We start from the raw sequence: 20,229 nt of genomic DNA, 5'->3' as shown, positions 1-20,229 counted from the left end.
TGCGGGTGATCAGAACTCAGGTGACTGTGATCGGGTAATTATCCTGGATGGTGACTGAAGTGACTGTGATGAATCCCTGACAGTCGGAGAGAAGAGAGCGAGAATGCGCGGCTGACGTTATTGCCTGTGCCGCTGGTAACAAAACGGATCGGCTCGAAATCTGAAAGAAGTGAGACTGATCGACCGAACACCGATCCAGGCCGATCATGAGGAAAATCGGCCAATTCCGATCCCTGGCCGATCGATCGGTGCATCTCTAATAAAAATATAAAAATCTTCTTAGAAGTCAACTTCTGCAATTGAATCATTGAGTCAGGTGATTGATCATTCAGTTCAATTTTGTAAACTGATTCATTTATAAGATCTGATTCAAAAGAAATATTTATTTACATTTATTCATTTAGCAGATGATTTTTTCCAAAGCCACTAACAAATACGGAAAGTCATGAATCGGACATTTCTACTAGGATGGATGAACCTCTTTCTTTTTATGTCTTGTCATGTTGGAGCTTGACCGACCCTTTTTTATTACGTGGAAAACAGTGGTCATTTTTCCTTTTGTGTTCCATGTATGGGTTTAGAATGACATTAGAGTGAGTAAATGAGGATAAAATTTCATTACTGGGAGAAATATTAAGACTCTGTACCACAATGAGCTCACTTAGTAAAAGCACGCACAAGAATAACACACACACACACACACACACACACACACACACGCACACACACACTCGACCAAGAGTACTGTATGCTGCAGAAAGTCTCTAGAGGCAGTATGAATTATCATGCAGAGGATACAAAGTATGCACTGCAAAAGTTATTTTCTTATTATCAGTAATATTTTCCACTAAAAACATCATAACATCCTCAAAACAATCCTGCAAAAACATTGCATACGCTGTAAAAAAAAAAAATATTTTTTTTTAATTTCTTGTAAATTTCTTAGAAATTGCAAGTAAATTTCACAAATAATTACAAAGTGAAATTTGTTTCAAAGTCCAAATTTTTCACTGAAGATTGCAGAGTTCAGAGAATATATCTTTAGAGAATTGTTTTTCTTGCACTATTAGAAAATTGATTTTTTTTTTCTTTTTATATAAAACTCAATTTTAACAAATTTAATATAAAATTAGATTTTAAGTTAGTCAAATTGTTTGTTCTTGTTTTAAGCATAAATCTAATCTGAGTCAAAAATGTATGTTGTCTTAAAAGAGACATCGGATGCCCATTTTCCACAAGTTGGTATAATTCTTTAGGGTCATCATGAAATGTCTGTAACATATTTTGGTTAAAATTTCTCAATGGTCGTGTAAAACAACACCCTTTTTACCTCTGTTCACAGCGACCCGTTTCGGTGCATGTCTCTTTAAATGATAATGAGCTACTGCTCACCCCGCCCCTCTCTTCTGTGGGGCGTGTCGACACAAGACACGTGAATTGCTGCCTTGGACTCTGTAAATGGCTCGGAGGTGGTCTTATTCTAATAGCTAGCTATCTATGTAGAAACCGGCTGCATATTGAAACAGCTCGCTGGATGACAGTTTCAGACTCAGACAGCCCATAACAAACTGGCTGCATGTTTTCTTTTCAGTGAAAAAAGAAAAAAAAAAAAAAAAAAAAAAGCTAAAAAAAGAAGAAAATATAATCTGATGTCCCCTTTAAGAATTTTGAAATGTAAGAAGGTGATTACGATTTACAATTCATTGAGATTTTTATGCGTTTAATATTATTTACTTTATTAAATTATTACTTAGCTATATATTAATTAATATTGTCCAGACATCTGCTAAATATTAATAATTAAAAAAAATAAATTAAATATTTATTTTGTATTTATTTCATTTTTTTTAATTCTAAAATTAAATAAATAAATAAAATTAACTAAAATACACTCTGAAAAAAAAGTGCAAAAATTGTACCTTTAGGGAAACAACAGCTTATCACTGGGGCAGCACACTTAAAGTGACAACTTTGTACCTTATTTACCCGTAAAAGGTTTATAGTAGTACTTTAAGAGTACATACAACTACTCTAAGGTACTAATATGCACCTTTTAGGGATAGATAAGGTAAACTGTTCAAAAAAAAGTATAGTATGTTATTGTTCAGATAGGGAAGTGGGTGTGTGTTAGGATGTTGTGTATTGACAGTTCTGTGGGAGTGACTGTGCTCTCAGGTGAAGGTGTGTGTGTAAGTATATCCACCACAGGAGAAGTGAACTAGAATAGTTCTCTTAATCCAGAGACAGCAATGCTTCTGTCCACTTACTCTGTTCAGTTCTTACTCTTCTGTGATCTTACAATTCACAGGAGCTACACAGCTAGCGTGTCGTCCAGCGAGCTGTAGTGAGGCAGGTTGGGCATGAGTAGGGGTATTCTGAGTTTGTACTGCAGTATGGACGTCTCCCAGCACTATCAGACCATCCCGTCCCGCTGCTCGGTATGTGGGCGGTACACACGCAGAGCGTCCTTCTCCTCGGTCCGCATCTCGGCCGGGGAAATGGAGTCGTACCATCATTTGCTGAAAGTGTGTCTGGAGACTGAATTAGCATCGAGGAGAAGTATGTCTTCCTCATACATCCCCACCTTCCTCTTTCATTCTGGTTTGCTTCTGATGCAACTATAGCTAAAAAATACTTCATCGTCTAGAGAAGTGTGATGTTTTAATTTTGTTTTTTGCATGTGTGTAGTTGAAGTTATGGTGTGTGTGTGTGCATGTTTATGTGGTTTATGAGGACACAAATTTGTATAATAACATGGGTATGACATAGGTATTACAACGAGAAGGTGATTTATGAGGACATTTTCAGTGTCCCCGTAATTCAAAAGGCTTATAAATAATTCAGAATGAGTTTTTTTGAAAATCTAAAAATGCAGAAAGTTTCCTGTAAGGGGTAGGTTTAGGGGTAGGGTTGGTGTAGGGCAATAGAAAATACGGTTTGTACAGTATAAAAACCATTACGCCTATGGAGAGTCCCCATAAACCATAAAAACAAACCTGTGTGTGTGTGTATGTATGTGTGAACTGCAGTGTTAACTGTCAGATGCTCATAAAGAGGATTAAACGGCTGGGTCAGTTCGGCCGCTTCATTCATCATTGTGACTAATTTTGTTGTGAAAATAGAAATGCCAGAGCAAGTGTGGTTATTTTATTGGTTTTTAGTCGTTTTTGCATATTCAGTTTTGTTTGGGTGCATTCTTTGAGCTTAAAAGAGGAACTGTAAATGATGTGGATGTCAGCAATCAGACATGAAAATGTTTTTATCAGACATGAAAGAAGACAATGAACTGATAGCAAAAAGTCAAAGCAAAAATTAATTTACATATGTTTTATTTTATTTTATATATTTATGGTACTTTTATGGATAAATTATGAATATATTATTTTGATTAATTATTATATTGTTTTCATTATTATGATCTTATAGCACAAAGTAAAAAATATATAGATCATAATGTATTTATATCAATTAATATAAATATATAAATAAATATCGTATAATTTCTATATGATGATTATGAACCAATATCAAAAGTCTCTCTCTCTCTCTATATATATATTTATTTATTATTTATTTATTTTATACAAATGCATAATGATTATATTGTTATTTTGATTTATGAATGACAACATAATATATGTATGTAATGGGAACTGATAACACAGTCAAGAGAAAAAAATGTATGTGTATTTTTATATGAATTACATTTTTGTGTTTTTATATTAGTTTTATATGAATGTTATTATTATTATTATTATTATTGTTAGTCTCCACTGAATTAAATTATTTGGCTATTGTACAGATGCCTCACAGATGTTTCCATCCTATGCCACTAAAGAAAAAAGTTGCTTCAAAAATGTGCTGTAAGTAAAAAAATAACTGACATTGTTTGCATCCATATAGGTTTTTCCCTTCTGGAAAGAGTTTTTAGACTAAATCCGATCATGAGTGGTATATGACCGGACTCCCTCGAGAGCCCCTTTAAAGCATGCCGGCATAATCAAACACACCTGTCCAGACTGGGTCAGACGGAGCTTTACACAGACCACATCTGAACATCCTAGTCAAACACATTTTTGTGGATGTGGGTCCTCTGGATAGTGGTTGTTTTTACACAAACAGTTCTGAATTAGGCCAGTTGGCTGTTTTCATCATTCATTACAATACCAAATGATTCTGAATGCTTTCTATTTGTGGAAAAAAGGCCTCTACACTTACAATCCAAACAACACACTCTCACTTTATAATGACTTGTTTGTTGCTTGTCTTGCGTTGTGGGGTGAAGGTCTTGATTGTTCCTGGTGACAGGGTCCATGACATTAATCATTTTAAGGGAGGTTTTGTTGTTCTGGGCCAGGGGTGGTTCTAGACCCTTCTAGGAGGGCTCAGTCCCCCTAAATCTAATCGGCTATCTAATCTATTGTTGATCTGAGACTCACTCTAAAAAATGCTGGGTTGTTTCAACCCAATGTTGGGTCAAATATGGACTAACCCAACTGTTGGGTTAAAAAGTTAATTTAAAAATGTAACCAAAATTTAATCCAACAGTTGGGTTAGTCCATATTTGACCCAACATTGGGTTGAAACAACCCAGCATTTTTTAGAGTGAGTCTCAGATCAACAATAGATTAGATAGCCGATTAGATTTAGGGGGACTGAGCCCTCCTAGAAGGGTCTAGAACCACCCCTGGCCCAGAACAACAAAACCAAAAAATGCTGGGTTGTTTCAACCCAATGTTGGATCAAATATGGACTAACCCAACTGTTGGGTTAAAAAGTTAATTTATTTTTAAATTAACTTTTTAACCCAACAGTTGGGTTAGTCCATATTTGATCCAACATTGGGTTGAAACAACCCAGCATTTTTTAGAGTGTAATTATTTATTTTTCCTATTTAACAGTTGTTAATAATAATGATATGACCATTTTCTATTAGTTAAACAGTAGCCTGTACCGATTTTAACAGTACTGCAGAAAGACTGATATCATTATATCACATATAATGATGCTAAATAGTGGTAGGCTACTTTTGACTTACAAAGAGAAAGGTCTCTTGCTACACATTCTCACTGAGAGAACTGGCACTGTTCTGGGCAGATACAGGATCCTGTCTAACATTTTGATTTGTATTCATGTGTGGTGGCTTCCTTTTCCGTAGGGATGTAGATGGAGAGGGATTTAGATACTGTATGCTGGAATTTGTTTTGGAATGCTCAGTTTTGTGTGGACTTCAAACGGCTCACATTATCCTTTTATTTAAAGCAGTAGTTAACCCAAAAATGAAAATTTGATTATCATTTACTTAGGGTTTTGCAAACCTGTATGACTTTCTTTCATCTGTGGAGCACAAAAGAAGATTTTTGTTTTAAATCTAATTTAATAAAAAAAAAATGTAAATTATATTTATTTATTATTAAATAAATGGGGGTGTGGGGGTTAGGCAACATCATGTGCACATGCTCTACTTATACCAGCAATATGAGGCTTATCCAAGATGTATTGCTTTTAAATAGAGGCCTACAGCAATATAAATGCATGTGTGTGGGTGTATGTGTGAGTGTTGGGAGCATTGGGACTTCCTCCACCACTTTCAGTGATTTCTTTAGGGGGAATATGATAGATTGTGGGTCTTGCCTGACATAAAATATTTAGATCCCATTTGTGAACAGCAGAGCCTTTGATAAAGCTTTACTGCAACCATTGACCTTCTTGTCAAATATTATTAAGCTCACAGGGCTTTGATTGTATGATTATTTTATTTTGCTGCCTGAGACTGAATTGTTCAGGCTTGTCTTGAAGTTCCTTTGCCATACAGCAGCACTAATTTATAAAGATCAGAGGGAAGCAGAGCGGGACAATGGACTGGATGTCCTGTGGACGCCCCTTAAACATCTGCCAACGGGATTCAGATAGGCTGTGAAGTGAAGCTAGTGTGTTGATTCTGTAATAGTCGCTCAGTGTTTCATTGAAAAGCATGTATAACCACCTAGAACTGGTAGAAATTTCTCAAATTGTGCACTGTAGGTGCTGATGTTCGGAACCACTTTGAGACCCCCTACAGTCCAAACTGGATTTGTTTACATGATGATATGCATCAGTGTCCGCTGTTTGACTGCAACCCTTGATGCATTGACCCCGAATGAAACCATGAGTAGCTTCAGAAAAAGGAAGATGAAACCTCTGAGAGCTGATTGGTGCATGGTTTCTATTCCAGCAGTTGATGATTGAATCCATTAAAGTTTGTCTTTGCTCAGTACATAAGGGTGCTTTCCATACCAATGGCCCTGGAACAAGATGTATCAAGGTCAATGATCTTAAAGACTGTCCTATATAAGGAAAAATGTAGTTTCAAACATGTCAAGTTCGTGGAGATTTACTTTTGTATCTGTGTTTGTTTCAAACAGTTTTGGAAAAAAAAGGTATTATAGCATCTCATCTCAAAATATTATAATAAGATTATGCCAAACTAAGTTTTTTCCCCCAATAATTCTTTTTTTATGCATTTAATGCATTAAATTATTATTAAAAATTATTTATGTAATAATTAAAAATGCATTTAAATTTTAATTTAACATTTATTTTAATTCAGAAATTAAAATCATGTTTATAAAAGCGTTGTTGATTTGTTTTTCAAAAAGGTATTATAGCATCTAATCTCAAAATATTATAAGATTATGCCAAACTAAGTTTTCCCCCCAATAATTATTTTAATGCATTTAATGCGTTATGCCACAAAATTAATAAAAAAAATGTATTATTAATTTTTTTAGATTATTTAATAATCATTAAAATACATTTAATTTTTTACATTTAAAATGTATTATAATTCAGAAATTAAAATCATGTTTATAAAAGTGTTGTTGATTTGTTTTTCAAAATATATTAATTTGACGAACAATGCACATCATGTCATTGACCCATCATAAGACAATCGGGTCTTGTTGGCTGTGGGACTTTTTTTCTCACCCGTCTTATGCCTTTTGGATACTAACGGAAGGCTTTTTGCAGATCTCCACCCTCGGACTCCTTCTGTCCTCTCATGCCCCTCGGCTAATTTTGGTCAAAGTGTTCCCCACTGCATGAACTCCTCACTGCATGTGAATGCAATCAGTGTTGAACTAAGTGTGCGAATTTAGAGTGTTTAGCAATTGCAATTGTAAGTGAGTTTAACATATTGATTCTGACATCCTGACCCATGCTAGGACAAACACAAGTATTGTCTGGTGGGGACGGCACAGGTGATTGACACTTGATCATCTGACTGTTGAACTCCTGCTCAAGGGCTGAGTGATTAACAAGCTCTGTAATTACCCAGACAGCCCAATGCAAACAAGCCTGAACAATTAACATAATGCTTCTTGTGAATGGTCATGGTGTACCCTGTTGAAAGACTTGACATAAATTTAGGTGTGTCTCTTTATGTGACCATGCAGACCAACGATATGGGATTCAGATCTCCATTGAACGCTGCACTTTTTTTAAACTGGCGCACAGTGGGAAGGAAAGGCATTGAAAGGTATGAGCTGAAAACACTAACGTTTGGGGAAATGTGGAACATAAACATAGTTGTTCTCTCAGGCTGTTCATGCTCAGTCCAGCTGGACTCCAAAACATGTACATTTTTTTAATACATAACCCTCAATGGAGACTTTTTGCTAGAAGCTGGTAGATTCTTTCGGTTCTCCATGGAGGAAACTCTTTTAAAACAGTAAGTCATGCGGCTGGAAAAAGTGAGTTGAGACAATACAGAGTCTTTCCACAAATATCAACCTCTCTTCATTGGTTCAGCAGCTGCATTTAACACAACTGAAGAAATGTGATAGATGATAGAATCTCTGGATGAAATGGTTAAAATTCAAATCCCAATAATCAAACAAACTATAGCAATCATAGTTAAGAGCCTCACTTTACTTAGATTTTTTACATCCTGAGCAAAGCTTATTTCTGTATATAAACCAAGACCAGTGTATTTAAACATCTCATATCATGCGTCCTTGGGTTATTGTGATCAATACTAATACCATTATAAATCTGCTCTATGAAATGTGATCTTTTTTCTGCCACGCTTTGTGGATATAAGAATGATTGCTTGTTATGTAAGCAAACTCATCCTGCATCCTTAAAAACATACTGAAATATCTCTTTGAGAAACTCACCAGTTTGTAAAACATTTCCTTTTCTTTTAGAAGTGCTTTTGGGTAAATTTGGATGATGCAGCTCTACAAAACTTTCTGAAATGTGCTAATCCATTAAAAACAGCAGTTTTGACATTGTTCAGTGCTTCAGACAGTTTTCTTTTAAATGTGACGTGTGAAAGACTCTCGTCTTCCATTGGTTGGCAAATAGATAGCCCCGCCCCTAAACTCACGTTATTGGCTGAGCCAATGTTGCTGTTATCCTACAAATATCTTATAGTTTCCTCTGCATGTTAAAGGGATAGTTCACCCAAAAATGAAAATTTTAGATGTTTATCTGCTTACCCCCAGGGCATCCAATCCTGAGCGAGTTCACAACACCCGGCGCGTGATGTCAAATAAATATGGTTGGGCAAAAAATTCCACGTTGTCTGATGATATATCAAAATCGTCTTCCATTGTGATGACCTGTACTTCTAAATATCTTTAGATCATCGCAGTGCCAGTGAACACGTCCGCAATCTCTCTGCACTGTGTAAATAATGAGTGATGTATACGTGCGACAGATCGCTTCCGCACATGCGTCTACTATTATAGATATGTATAGATGCCCTATTCGACTGCTCCAGATACGTTGACGCGTACGCCATTTTGGAATGTATCGCGGCCCATAGAAGCAGTCATTAATGAGGCATCTACTTGTATATATCTATGTCTACTATGCCAGAGCACGTACACGCGTCACGCGCCGGATGTTGTGAACGCGCTTAGACATTGCAGTGGATCAGAGGTAAAAAATTATATAAATACCTTTCAGTTTCTTGCACAGACCGATCGTTTCGTGTCTTAAGACCTCAATGTATCATCACGAGCTGCAGGGTTTAATTTGGTTTTGTCGGTGTATGTTTTTTTTTACTCTCGAAGCCGTGGAGCCCATTGACTGCCATTATAAGACTGATAGACTGCAACGGTTTGAGTTACAAATCTTCGTTTGTGTTCTACTGAAGAAACAAAGTCACCTACATCTTGGATGCCCTGGGGGTAAGCAGATAAACATCAATCTTTAATTTTTGGGTGAACTATCCCTTTAAGCTGGCACAAGAGAAAGTATTTTCTAAAATCATCCCTTTAAGTTAAGGTAAGGGGTATTTGGATTGGTTTTAGTTGGGTTTTTTTCACAGCGCAGCCCTATTTCACAGTCTTCTGTGGGTCAGAGTGGGATTTGTGGTCTAGTTTGACAATTAGCCAGTTCCACTGAACACAGAGGGCAGTGGAGCATGAGTCTGCATGAACTGTGTGTGCGTTTTATATGTGTCGTGTGCTTAAGCCTGTAACTGACAGCTGTTTTTCTGTGCCCTGTGGTTTAATCTCTTGGCAAGCTGACCATCATCTGCCCTGCTACAGAAAACCTGCTACTGCATAGGGAATTTATTGCTTAATAAAAAATAAAAAAAAACAATGATGATGTTGTGTTAGATCAGGGGTCTTTGTTCATTTTAGGCCAATGACATTTTATCCTTGGTAAAAAGCAGAATTTTGTTTAAATGTGAAGTGTGGAAGACTCTCGTCTTCCATTTGTTGGCAAACAGATAGCCCCACCCCTAAACTCACGTCATTGGCTTCTTCTGGTGAAGAAACTGATTTATATTATCTGCAATTTTAAGTTGCATTTATTTGTATATTTGATTCGAAAAGATAATTTGTATAAAGTATAATTTGAAGGCAACGTGTGAGAATTTGAGATTAAATTATAAAACCACTGTAAAAGTATTTTTAAGTTTCAGTTGGCTATAAAAATACATTTTGTTCAAATTTGAATGAAAACAAGTAAATCTCTCCACATTTTGCATTATGAATGTGTGCATATTTTTTTTTTATTTTGCTGATATATTTGTTGCCTTTTTTTATGAATTGCTCAAAAAAAGTAGTGTTTTTTTTTTTTCTGTCGATAGGAGTGGTCCTGTATGATCCGGTCACTGTGACTTTCCTCAGGGGAAGTCTTTGGCTTCTTATTGTAATTCATGGACATGTCAATGGTTTCGACTACACAGCCAGCTGATAACATCTGGTTTTCACATGCTCCTTGACGCACATTGTTCTTCCCGTAGAACACACTCCAAAAAAAAAAAAAAAGTCTCGAAACATGCTCATTTCTGTCGGCGAGGTTGTTCTGCTGTTTACGGCATGCTGCCTATCAAAATTTTGAATAGTGATTTCAGGATATTAACTTCAACTTGCCAGACTTCCTAACATCTGCGCATCCCGAATACATCCAAAAATTTCTGTAGTAACTCATCGGCATTGTTTGCAGCCCACAGCAAGTTTCCTCACAAGACTTAACAGGGTCTGATAAAGAGAAGTCAATGTTAATGCAGTCTTTTACGTGTACAGAGGAACTTTTGTTCGTCTACAGACTTCATTGAGCTTTAGGGTGACCCTCAGTAGATCAGTAGAGAATAGAAGCACTCGAGCGCTCTTTTGTAAAGCCAAGGGCATAAAAGAATGGCTTGTTTGAAGGAGCGCTTTCCCGATGAACGGATACAAACCAGAGGCTGTGTTGATGGCTAAAGGTCATCTCTAAGGAAGCAGCTGTAGAGGGGAAACTCCTTCCAGAGCAGACGGTCACTCTGAAGGGTCAGGCTACTGATGCCCCCCGTGACTCTGTATCTTACTGATATCCTGAATGTGATTTTTGTAGAATTATATGCATGTTGCAGTGATTTCTAATGCTCCTGTGCTCTCTGGTCTTTCCTCACAGATGAGATTATGCAGCAGGAGATCAGGCCGTTACTGGCGGTCGACATAATTGAACAACTTCACAGGCAGTTTGCTCTTCTTTCAGGTGAGAAATGAATATGTCTGTTTGCTCTTCAGGTTGAGATAAAAAGGCTTATTGCTTTTAAAGCTATTTACTTTCCTTCTCTGTAGCTATTGGTGATGCTTTTGAACTTTGACCCTTTCTTGTTTGTGAGGATGAATGTGGGTCAGGTTTCTGTGGTGGCGGTTAATGCTGGCGAATCACATTCACTCATGTCAGCACTGTTGTACAATTCCCAGTTCTCCATTTCATCAGATGCTAATTAGCACGTAAAATCAGAGAAAATAGACTTCTGCTGTCTCATTTTCTCATGATGCGTATTATATAATAATGAATCGAGAAATATCCAAGGGCACGGTGGTGAATCTCACTTTGTGGTTTATGAACCCAGCATCCAAAATTAACTTTTAGTCACACTGACTTGAGAATTGAGAAAATATAACAGCCATAAATATTTCTTATAGGCCATGACTCTTTATTATTTATTCTCTTTTTCTTTTTCTTTTCTTTTTTACACCCTGTTTGAAACTGAAACTTCTTTGTTTATCAGCTCAGGTCTTTAACCACTAGGCTATGCCACAGTCCTGCTTAATATGTCTCAAATGAAAATGAAACAATTAGACAACCACTCAAGATATAAACAACTGGTGACAACTGGCACGTATATAATATAACCGACTCTATTTTTAGTTAATTTGATCAAGCCTTGGTCATGAAGTTGCCAGGTGGTACTGTAGGATAACTGACTATACAAAACAATTAATATTAACTAATAAAACAGCAGTGTTTACCACATTCAGTACAAGCAGAGCTCTCTGAAAACAGGGTGGAAAAACTTAAACACTGAACTGATGTAAGTGGGAGGGACATCGCGACTACAGACTCGGTGCTCCTTGGAGAGCTATTCCATTCCTTCCCACCCCAGTCAGATCTCCTGAGGCCTGGCCTGCCTCCCTGTCTCCTCATCTGCCAAGACGCCTGCACCAGCCATCAAAACTGCACCAGTTACGTAATGTTACAGAGAAAAACAATCCCAGCATACTTTGTGCAATCTATTTAGCTGGCTCCTCAAGTGCTGCTTTCCGCTGAAAAGCTTGGTGTCGTCCATTAGGACTCTGTGAATCACAGGGGACGACCAGAAATGTAATAGAATAGACTTCAAATGTGTCTCGTTCACTAGCGAAGAAAAAAAGTAATCGGGTCAGAAGTCACGCATCAAACAATTAGCCTCTTTTCAAGCGAGACAAAGCCGGGAGGACATATGAATATGTGTTTGTGTGCATTTTCACTTGCATATATGTTTGCGCATGGCTAGATAGATAGATGGATTTTTTTCTTATTTATTTTTATACAACAATTTCAAAAAATTGACCCTTATGACTGGTTTTGTGGTCCAGGGTCACATATAGGACTATATACAATACATACATATGAAATGTAATATGTAGATTTTTAAAAATATTTATTTAAATTTAATTGTATATATGTATATTTATTTAGATTTCATTCATTTAAATATAAACATGCATTTACCAGATTATGATGATAATTTGTTTTTACCTCTGAAAATATTTGGGATTTTTACATTTTCTGACGATTGCTTCTTGCTTTGTCACAATGCTGAGGTGTTGTTGATGGCTGGCAGGGTCTCGTTATAGGGTGACTAAGGTGTTCAGAGCAGGTTTTAGTGTATTGTTATGCGGTTGCTAGGATTGCTAAATCAAAAGAGACAAAAAAAAAAAAGTTGCTACAGGTTCTTTATATCTGGTTTTATAGGTGTCCAATATAAGCCATAATTTTCAAGAGAAGTCATTCAACCACAAGGTGGGTGACGTTTTTCCAGTGATGTTCCAAATAAGACTGTGGATGTGGGCTGGAGGGTTTTGTGGCTTGATTTGCATATTATAAATATAAATGGAAATGGAAATGGAAATGAAACACGCACTTCCTTGTCTACACTTGGAAACTTTATTTCTTTACTGGTAAACTATTAAAAGAATAACCTAGACATCACCCAAGTCAAGAGTTGCGGCAAGTCTAAAAATGGATGGACATATGACCTCTGAGTGGATCTGCCTCATTACTGCAAACAAACACATCTTTCTTCAAACTGCCCTCAGGAATGAGCACAATGAGAAGAATCCCTGTTAAAGAGGCGATTACATATTCACACTGGAGAACAGTTTGCTAAAATTATTTGAATTATTTAAAAATGATACTATAATCTGTTATTAGAGGTATTTTAGAAATATGTCATTATTTAAAGACATTAGATTGTGTGATCTACAGCAGGGGTCTTAGGGGTATTTGATTTCAAACACATTTTACGGTAAAAATGTGACAGTATATGTTAAAAAATACCTAATATTAACTAAAGGTTTTCAATATTTCATTGTCCCTTCCATATTAAATTGTATCAAGTAAAATTAAAATGTAATTGATCATATGACTCAAAAATAAACCGTGATTTTTAATTTAATGAATTTGCATAGTTAGCATCATAAAGAATGTAAATGTATGTGAGCATAAACATGTATTAATTCTGTATATGTATCAATATTTGTAAACCGTTTAATTTTATTATCTCAATTTTATGAACTTTGTGAGTCAGAGTTTTTGTTAGCTAGCTAACAAACATTTTCAAAACAGTGCTGTATGTATAATACTCTATTGATGTGTCTAAACTCTATAGATGTCTCTGATTCCACTGTTGCCCTCTTGTGGTTGAAAGGAGTTGTGGTTCTTATTTTTCTAAAAAAAACAAAAAAAAACAAACATATAATAATTCATTTAAATATATTAAGTCAAATAAAACGTAGAAGGATGTGGTGAACAGTGGCGGCTCGTGGGTTTTAAAATAGAGGAGGCACACTAATTGTATTGGTCTGGGATCCCTGCCGATTATTATTATTATATTATTTGCTTAACCACTTTAAAATGGCCTTTTGGTTGCTTTTAGTCAGAAAACGTAAAGAAAACGACATACATACAGCAAGATAATATAATTTCACTTACCTGGCCTATCACTTGAAGCAAACATCCATCCCTTCTTAAAAGTCTGTATTAAAAGAGAGCATAAATATAAATAATATAACTTAATTACTTTTTAAATTATTTTCAAACGTTTGAAAGACTTAGAATAGGTTGCAAGTGTTAATATGGTTTCATGTGGTTTACATGTTTAATGTCAGAACTGTTAAATAAATAAATCAAATCTTTAGGTCATGGTTTTAATGTTCTCAAACCTGGTTTTTGTTGCATGTGACTTCACACAAGGTGTATAGTTTCAGTTTAGGTGCACACAGAGACTGTGCGCCAATCATGACACCTAATGAAATTGGAAATAAATAAATGCATAAATAAATAAATATATACACACACACAAAGTGTGTAAACAAAGTGCAGGAGTGCCATTTAACATGCTAAAACTTATTTTCCTCAGGTTTGATAACTATGAATTAACTAGGCACTAAAGTCCATGACATTTTTACAGGAGGAAGAGGAAAAGACGGATCTCCCATCATCACCTTCCCAGAGTTCTCAAGTTTTAATGAGGTGTCAGATGAGGATTTTGTTAATGTTGTCACATACCTGAGCAGCATACCAAGGTTAAACCTCGTTTATTTTTCTAAGGTTTATTGTCATTGGTAAAGATTTTCAAAATATGTAGTGAAACCAACTGTAAGAACAAGCAGTTCTCAGTTTGATTTCTGTCTGATGGTTTTGATTTCAGTGCCCAACCTGTCTGTTTCTGTCCGTCATCCTTCAGCATGGATGCCACTAGCATTGGCTTCATCATCATCCTGGACCGCAGGAAGGACAAATGGAACTCAGCAATCACTTCTCTGACACGGATAGCGGTTTGTACAAGCTCTTGCTGAAGCTTTGTGAAGTTAAAACAGCACTTTAACATGACGTTTACAGATCTCAATGCAGTTCCGAGCAAAAAGAACATGATGCACAGTATCAAGATGTACAATAGATAGGCCTATCAACTGAAATCGAACAAGCTGGGTCCAGTTGGACTATTAAAAAAATACTTCAATTTTGAATATTATTCAAATGCACACACACACACACACACACACACACACACACACACACACACGTTCTTTTACAAATTATAAGCATAAAAAAAATCTTAGTATTTGCTTAAATGACAGCAACACTTTAACTTTATTTTTAAAATACCTTTGTGTATTCAAGTTTTAAATACTCATTTTTTATCTTACAGTAAGTTTTATATTCAACAAGAGTGTTATTGCAATAGTAATTTTTCTTTAGGGATTTCATTTTTACAATTTAATAAAATAAAAAGAATATTTTGAATAATAATAATAATTAATGTAATAATAATAGGTCATATTATTCAAAATATTCTTTTTATTTTATTAAATTGTAAAAAATTAAATCACTAAAGAATTTGAATACACATAAACATTATTATTATTATTATTATCAGAGGAGGTTACCTGTTTTACGTCACATTCTATTTTAAACAAATGTAATTTAATTTTAAAATGTAATATAAATACTCTAAAAAAAAAAAACTGCCAGTGAAACAATTCTCACTCAGGAATTGCTAGTAAATTTCACAATTACAACGGCAAAAAAAAAAAAAGTAACACATTGAATTAAACATGAAATTTTAGAGTAGAAAAACTGAAATATTATCTACTTGTAAAACATACTTCAAAAACCTTTGTTTTGTTTACCACTTAAAAAGTATTTTTGCTTGTATATTATATATATTATTACACCTTTATAAATGTTATATTATACCTTTATAAATATAATAAATAAACAAAGGTATATATAGTATATAAAAAAGTCAAATTTTTGTTTACTTGAATGTTTAATTTTCTTTCATGACCCAAAGGGCTCCTTTCCAGGAAATCTCCAGCTTGTTCTGGTTCTGAAACCTTCACGTCTCCTCCAGAGGGCCATCGCTGATTTCAGTATGAGGTTACATAGGGATGACTTCAAATTGAAGGTACCGGTAAGCATGCTTCTGTCTGTCTGGACCCTCAGCACGTCCGTTCATTCGCCATACGATGCGCATGGCTCGTCTGGAGTGTTTGTAACCATGATCACTCATTCACTAAATTATTGACAGAGCCTGTCACCCTGTTGTATTATGCATGTCTGAAAGGGTGTTAACCTACAGATTGTATGCAGATAATCTCTAACCCTGTTTTAACGCCACTTTAGAAGGTACAGGGGACATTGTTACAAAAACACTGAGGTTCCTGCACTGTGCCTTATCGCTGCTTGTAATGTGTGAAATTCAGTCAATGCAACTTTCTCACACATTCATGTGTCTACAGCGGTTGAATATGCTGGTGCATGAGATTATCATCTGCATGCTACATCTTTTCTGATGTTAAGGAAATGAAGTTTGTGCTGCAGTGCACATACAAGTGCATCCGGAAAGTATTCACAGCGGTTCACTTTTTCCACATTTTATGTTACAGACTTAAAATGGATTAAATTAATTATTTTCCTCAATTCTGAGGAACGTGAAACGTTTCAAACGTGAAAGAAGTTTGCTTGAAATCTTTGCAAATTTATTAAAAATAAAAAACGCAATAATAAATCACACGTGCATAAGTATTCACAGCCTTTGCTCAATACTTTGTTGAAGCGCCTTTGGCACCAATTACAGCCTCAAGTCTTTTTTAGTATGATGCTACAAGCTTGGCACACCTATTTTTGGGCAGTTTCTCCCATTCTTCTTTGCAGGACCTCTCAAGCTCCATCAGGTTGTATGGGGAGCATCGGTGCACAACTATTTTCAGATCTCTCCAGAGATGTTCAATCGGGTTCAAGTCTGGGCTCTGGCTGGGCCACTCAAGGACATCTTGGTTGTGTGCTTATGGTCATTGTCCTGTTGGAAGATGAACCTTCGCCCCAGTCTGAGGACCAGAGCGCTCTGGAGCAGGTTTTCATCAAGGATGTCTCTGTACATTGCTGCATTCATCTTTCCCTCGATCCTGACTAGTCTCCCAGTTCCTGCCGCTGAAAAACATACCCATAGCATGATGCCTACTGGAAGGTTCTCCTCTCTCCACAGAGAAACGCTGAAGCTCTGTCAGAGTAACCATCGGGTTCTTGGTCACCTCCCCGACTAAGGCCCTTCTCCCCCGATCGCTCAGTTTGGCCGGACAGCCCGCTCTAGGAAGAGTCCCAGTGGTTCCAAACTTCTTCCATTTACGGACGATGGAGGCCACTGTGCTCATTGGGACCTTCAATGCTGAAATCTTTGCAAATGTATTGATACAATCAATACAATCCTGTCTCGGAGGTCTACAGACAATTCCTTGGACTTCATGGCTTGGTTTATGCTCCGACATGCCCTGTTAACTGTGGGACCTTATATAGACAGGTGTAGCCTTTCCAAATCATGTCCAATCAACTGAATTTTCCACAGGTGGATTCCAATAAAGTTGTAGAAACATCTCAAGGATGATCAGTGGAAACAGGATGCACCTGAGCTCAATTTTGAGTGTCATGGCAAAGGCTGTGAATACTTATGTACATCTGACTTTTTTTCGTTTTTTATTTTTAATAAATTTACAAAGATTTCAAACAAACTTCTTTCACGTTGTCATTATTGGGTATTGTTTGTAGAATTTTGAGGAAAATAATGAATTGGCTGAAACATAACATAACAAAATGTGAAAAAAGTGAAGCGCTTTCCGGATGCACTTGTACTTATTTCACAAAATGTCATCTGCAGATGAGTTAGATAGTAAGTCATAAAAATCAGTGGGGCATTTACAATGGAAATGAATGGGGTCAATCTGTAAACATTAAAATACTCATTGTTTTAATAGTACAGCCGTGAACAGTATGAGTGAATTTAGTGTGATGACATGATTTTAGTGTAAACAATTGTTTACTAAGCTATTTTGTGTTAAGTGCTTTGTGTTGTGCTAAGTTATATCCAATTGTATAACTTTGTTGCCATTGCAATGTAACACCATCAACTCTAAAATCTTAAAAAGACTGTAAAAACGAGGATTTCAACTGTTTTACAGCTCTAATTATACAAAAGCAATCAGAAGAATAAATGGAAATGCTTTTATAAAATTATAAGCCTCACGTGTATGCTTTTAAATCCTCAAAAAATTGGCCCCTTTTATTTTTATTGCAAGTGACTCATTATAACCTCAGTTTTTTTTTATTCAAAGGAAATGAGTGATGAGTCAAAACAACCACAAATGCTATCGATTGAGCTTGTCAAACCCAGAATATTCTTTTAACTTTCCTCACAACAGTTTTTACTATATATGTCCTGTAAAATGTTTGCATGCATATTTTAAGGAACTCAAAGTTATGACGTTTGCTACCACAGTTTATAAAAAGGCTAAGGTTCCTGTGAAAGTCATTGTATGGGTGGTCTGACGTTGTCAGGCCGACTGTTAAAGGGTTAGTTCACCCAAAAATGAAAATTCTGTAATTAATTACTTGCCCTCGTGTTGTTCCAAACCCGTAAGACCTTCGTTCATCTTCGGAACACAATTTACGATATTTTTGATGAAATCTGAGGGCTCTCTGATAAGTATTCTCATAGCTTCGTAACTTTACAGTTGAACCACTGTACGGTTTTGAAACAACACGAGGGTGAGTAATTAATGACAGAATTTTCATTTTTGGGTGAACTAACACTTTAATAGCAGCGACTGCATTCTTTAAATGTGACATTGTGGTAAAGTAGGACAAACATTTAGTTTCTGTACCCTAAAATATGCTTACTATATAGGCTATTATGGGTAATTCCTTGTTCTTTTCTCTTCTCTTGTAGGTTGTTATGCTAAATTCCCTGTCAGACTTGCATGGCTATATTGACAAAGGCCAGCTGACCTGTGACCTGGGGGGGACCCTGGACTATTGCCACAGTCAATGGATTCACCATCGCACAGTAAGAAATTTGTTTTTTAATAAATCAAGCCCCAGTTTAAAAACAGAATATATATATATATATATATATATATAAACGGATAGTTCCGGTCCTTGATTCCGGCTGAGCCACGTTCGAAGCTACATACACCTTTGTTTACGTTTGTCTGTTGCAACCACAACTAATTCTGAGGAACTACCACTGATCTATAATAGAGAACATTATATATAGATCAGTGGGAACTACATTGTTTGGTGGAAGAATAAAAATGTTTTTATTGATATCATTACACTTCATTTGCTCTGTTTTATTTTGTGAAACCTTACTACGTATATGGAATAACCGTTTTTTAAAAGCAATAAGCCCCATGAAGCCGTGGTTTACAGTGAATTTATAACAGCTAAGGGGGTTTTTAACAACGCATCTTAGCTGTTCCTGTCTAGACTCTGCCCCGGTACGAGTTGTGTCGAGCTATTCATTAGTCTGTTTGATGAGAAAAATATGAAATTGATAAAATGGGTTATTAATCCGTACAACTGCAGCAGTGGAGGACTATTATTCTGCTGCGTGATACTGCGGAAGAACTGATGAAGGCACGGTTTGATCTTCGGCTGACCAATCAGCAGAAAGGGGCGTTTAATTCCCGCCCACATGAAGAAATCGAATATTCAAGCTGTTTATTCATTTTTCCACCCATGAACAAAAAACGAAAATTTAAGCTGAATTTTCGTTTTTTGTAAAAAAAAACAAAAAAAGGAGCCATTTTCTCATTTCTCTACTTTCAATATTAAATCAAAAAACGAATGATCGAATGATACACGGATTAATAAACCCCGTGAAGCCGTGGTTTACAGTGAATTTATAACAGCTAAGGGGGTTTTAGGCACTCTGCTTCGCGTTACAACGCCCCTTAGCTGTTATAAATTCACTGTAAACCACAGCTTCTTGGGGCTTATTGCTTTCATATAATTTCAAGTGTAAGTGTTTTTATGTAAAAGACACAAAAACATAAATGTACTGTATGCACAGTGCAAAGTAAATAGGCTCAGTTTTGTCTAAGCAAGATATGTAACCTTTTGACTGCTCCCATTTATATTATCTATTCAGACTGTGTTAAAATGTTATGTCCTAGGCCATTGAGAACTTTGCGTTAACAGTGAAGAGCACAGCACAGATGCTGCAGCAGTTTGGAACTGACCTAGCAGAAACCGAACTTCCCAATGACGTGCAGTGCACCAAAGACTTGCTCATCACACACACCAAAAAACACGATAAGCTCAAGGTAGCTCATCACTTTTATGAAACAGTAGTTCATGTTGGTTGTAATTTTGTCATAAGATTTGTTTAATCCGTGTTATTATAGTTATTATATA

At 36.0% G+C, this 20,229-nt stretch overlaps 1 protein-coding gene across 1 annotated transcript in view; it reads left to right on the top strand.

Annotated features, from left to right (window-relative positions):
- Window positions 1–20,229, top strand: part of LOC107674528 (guanine nucleotide exchange factor DBS-like) — a 69,818-nt gene that overhangs the window by 7,444 nt on the left and 42,145 nt on the right. Inside the window, exons 2-7 of the mRNA XM_016468512.1 lie at window positions 10,894–10,977; window positions 14,447–14,561; window positions 14,723–14,813; window positions 15,833–15,952; window positions 18,761–18,877; window positions 19,989–20,138. Of these exons, the coding sequence (XP_016323998.1) occupies window positions 10,894–10,977; window positions 14,447–14,561; window positions 14,723–14,813; window positions 15,833–15,952; window positions 18,761–18,877; window positions 19,989–20,138 (677 nt within the window). The remainder of the gene's footprint in view (window positions 1–10,893; window positions 10,978–14,446; window positions 14,562–14,722; window positions 14,814–15,832; window positions 15,953–18,760; window positions 18,878–19,988; window positions 20,139–20,229) is intronic.

The sequence above is a fragment of the Sinocyclocheilus anshuiensis genome, unplaced genomic scaffold (genome assembly GCF_001515605.1).
Source record: "Sinocyclocheilus anshuiensis isolate Anshui unplaced genomic scaffold, SAMN03320099.WGS_v1.1 scaffold572, whole genome shotgun sequence".
Taxonomy (NCBI): Eukaryota; Metazoa; Chordata; class Actinopteri; order Cypriniformes; family Cyprinidae; genus Sinocyclocheilus; species Sinocyclocheilus anshuiensis.
Note: the sequence above shows the minus strand (reverse complement) of the source record. Positions and strands in the feature narration are given on the sequence as shown.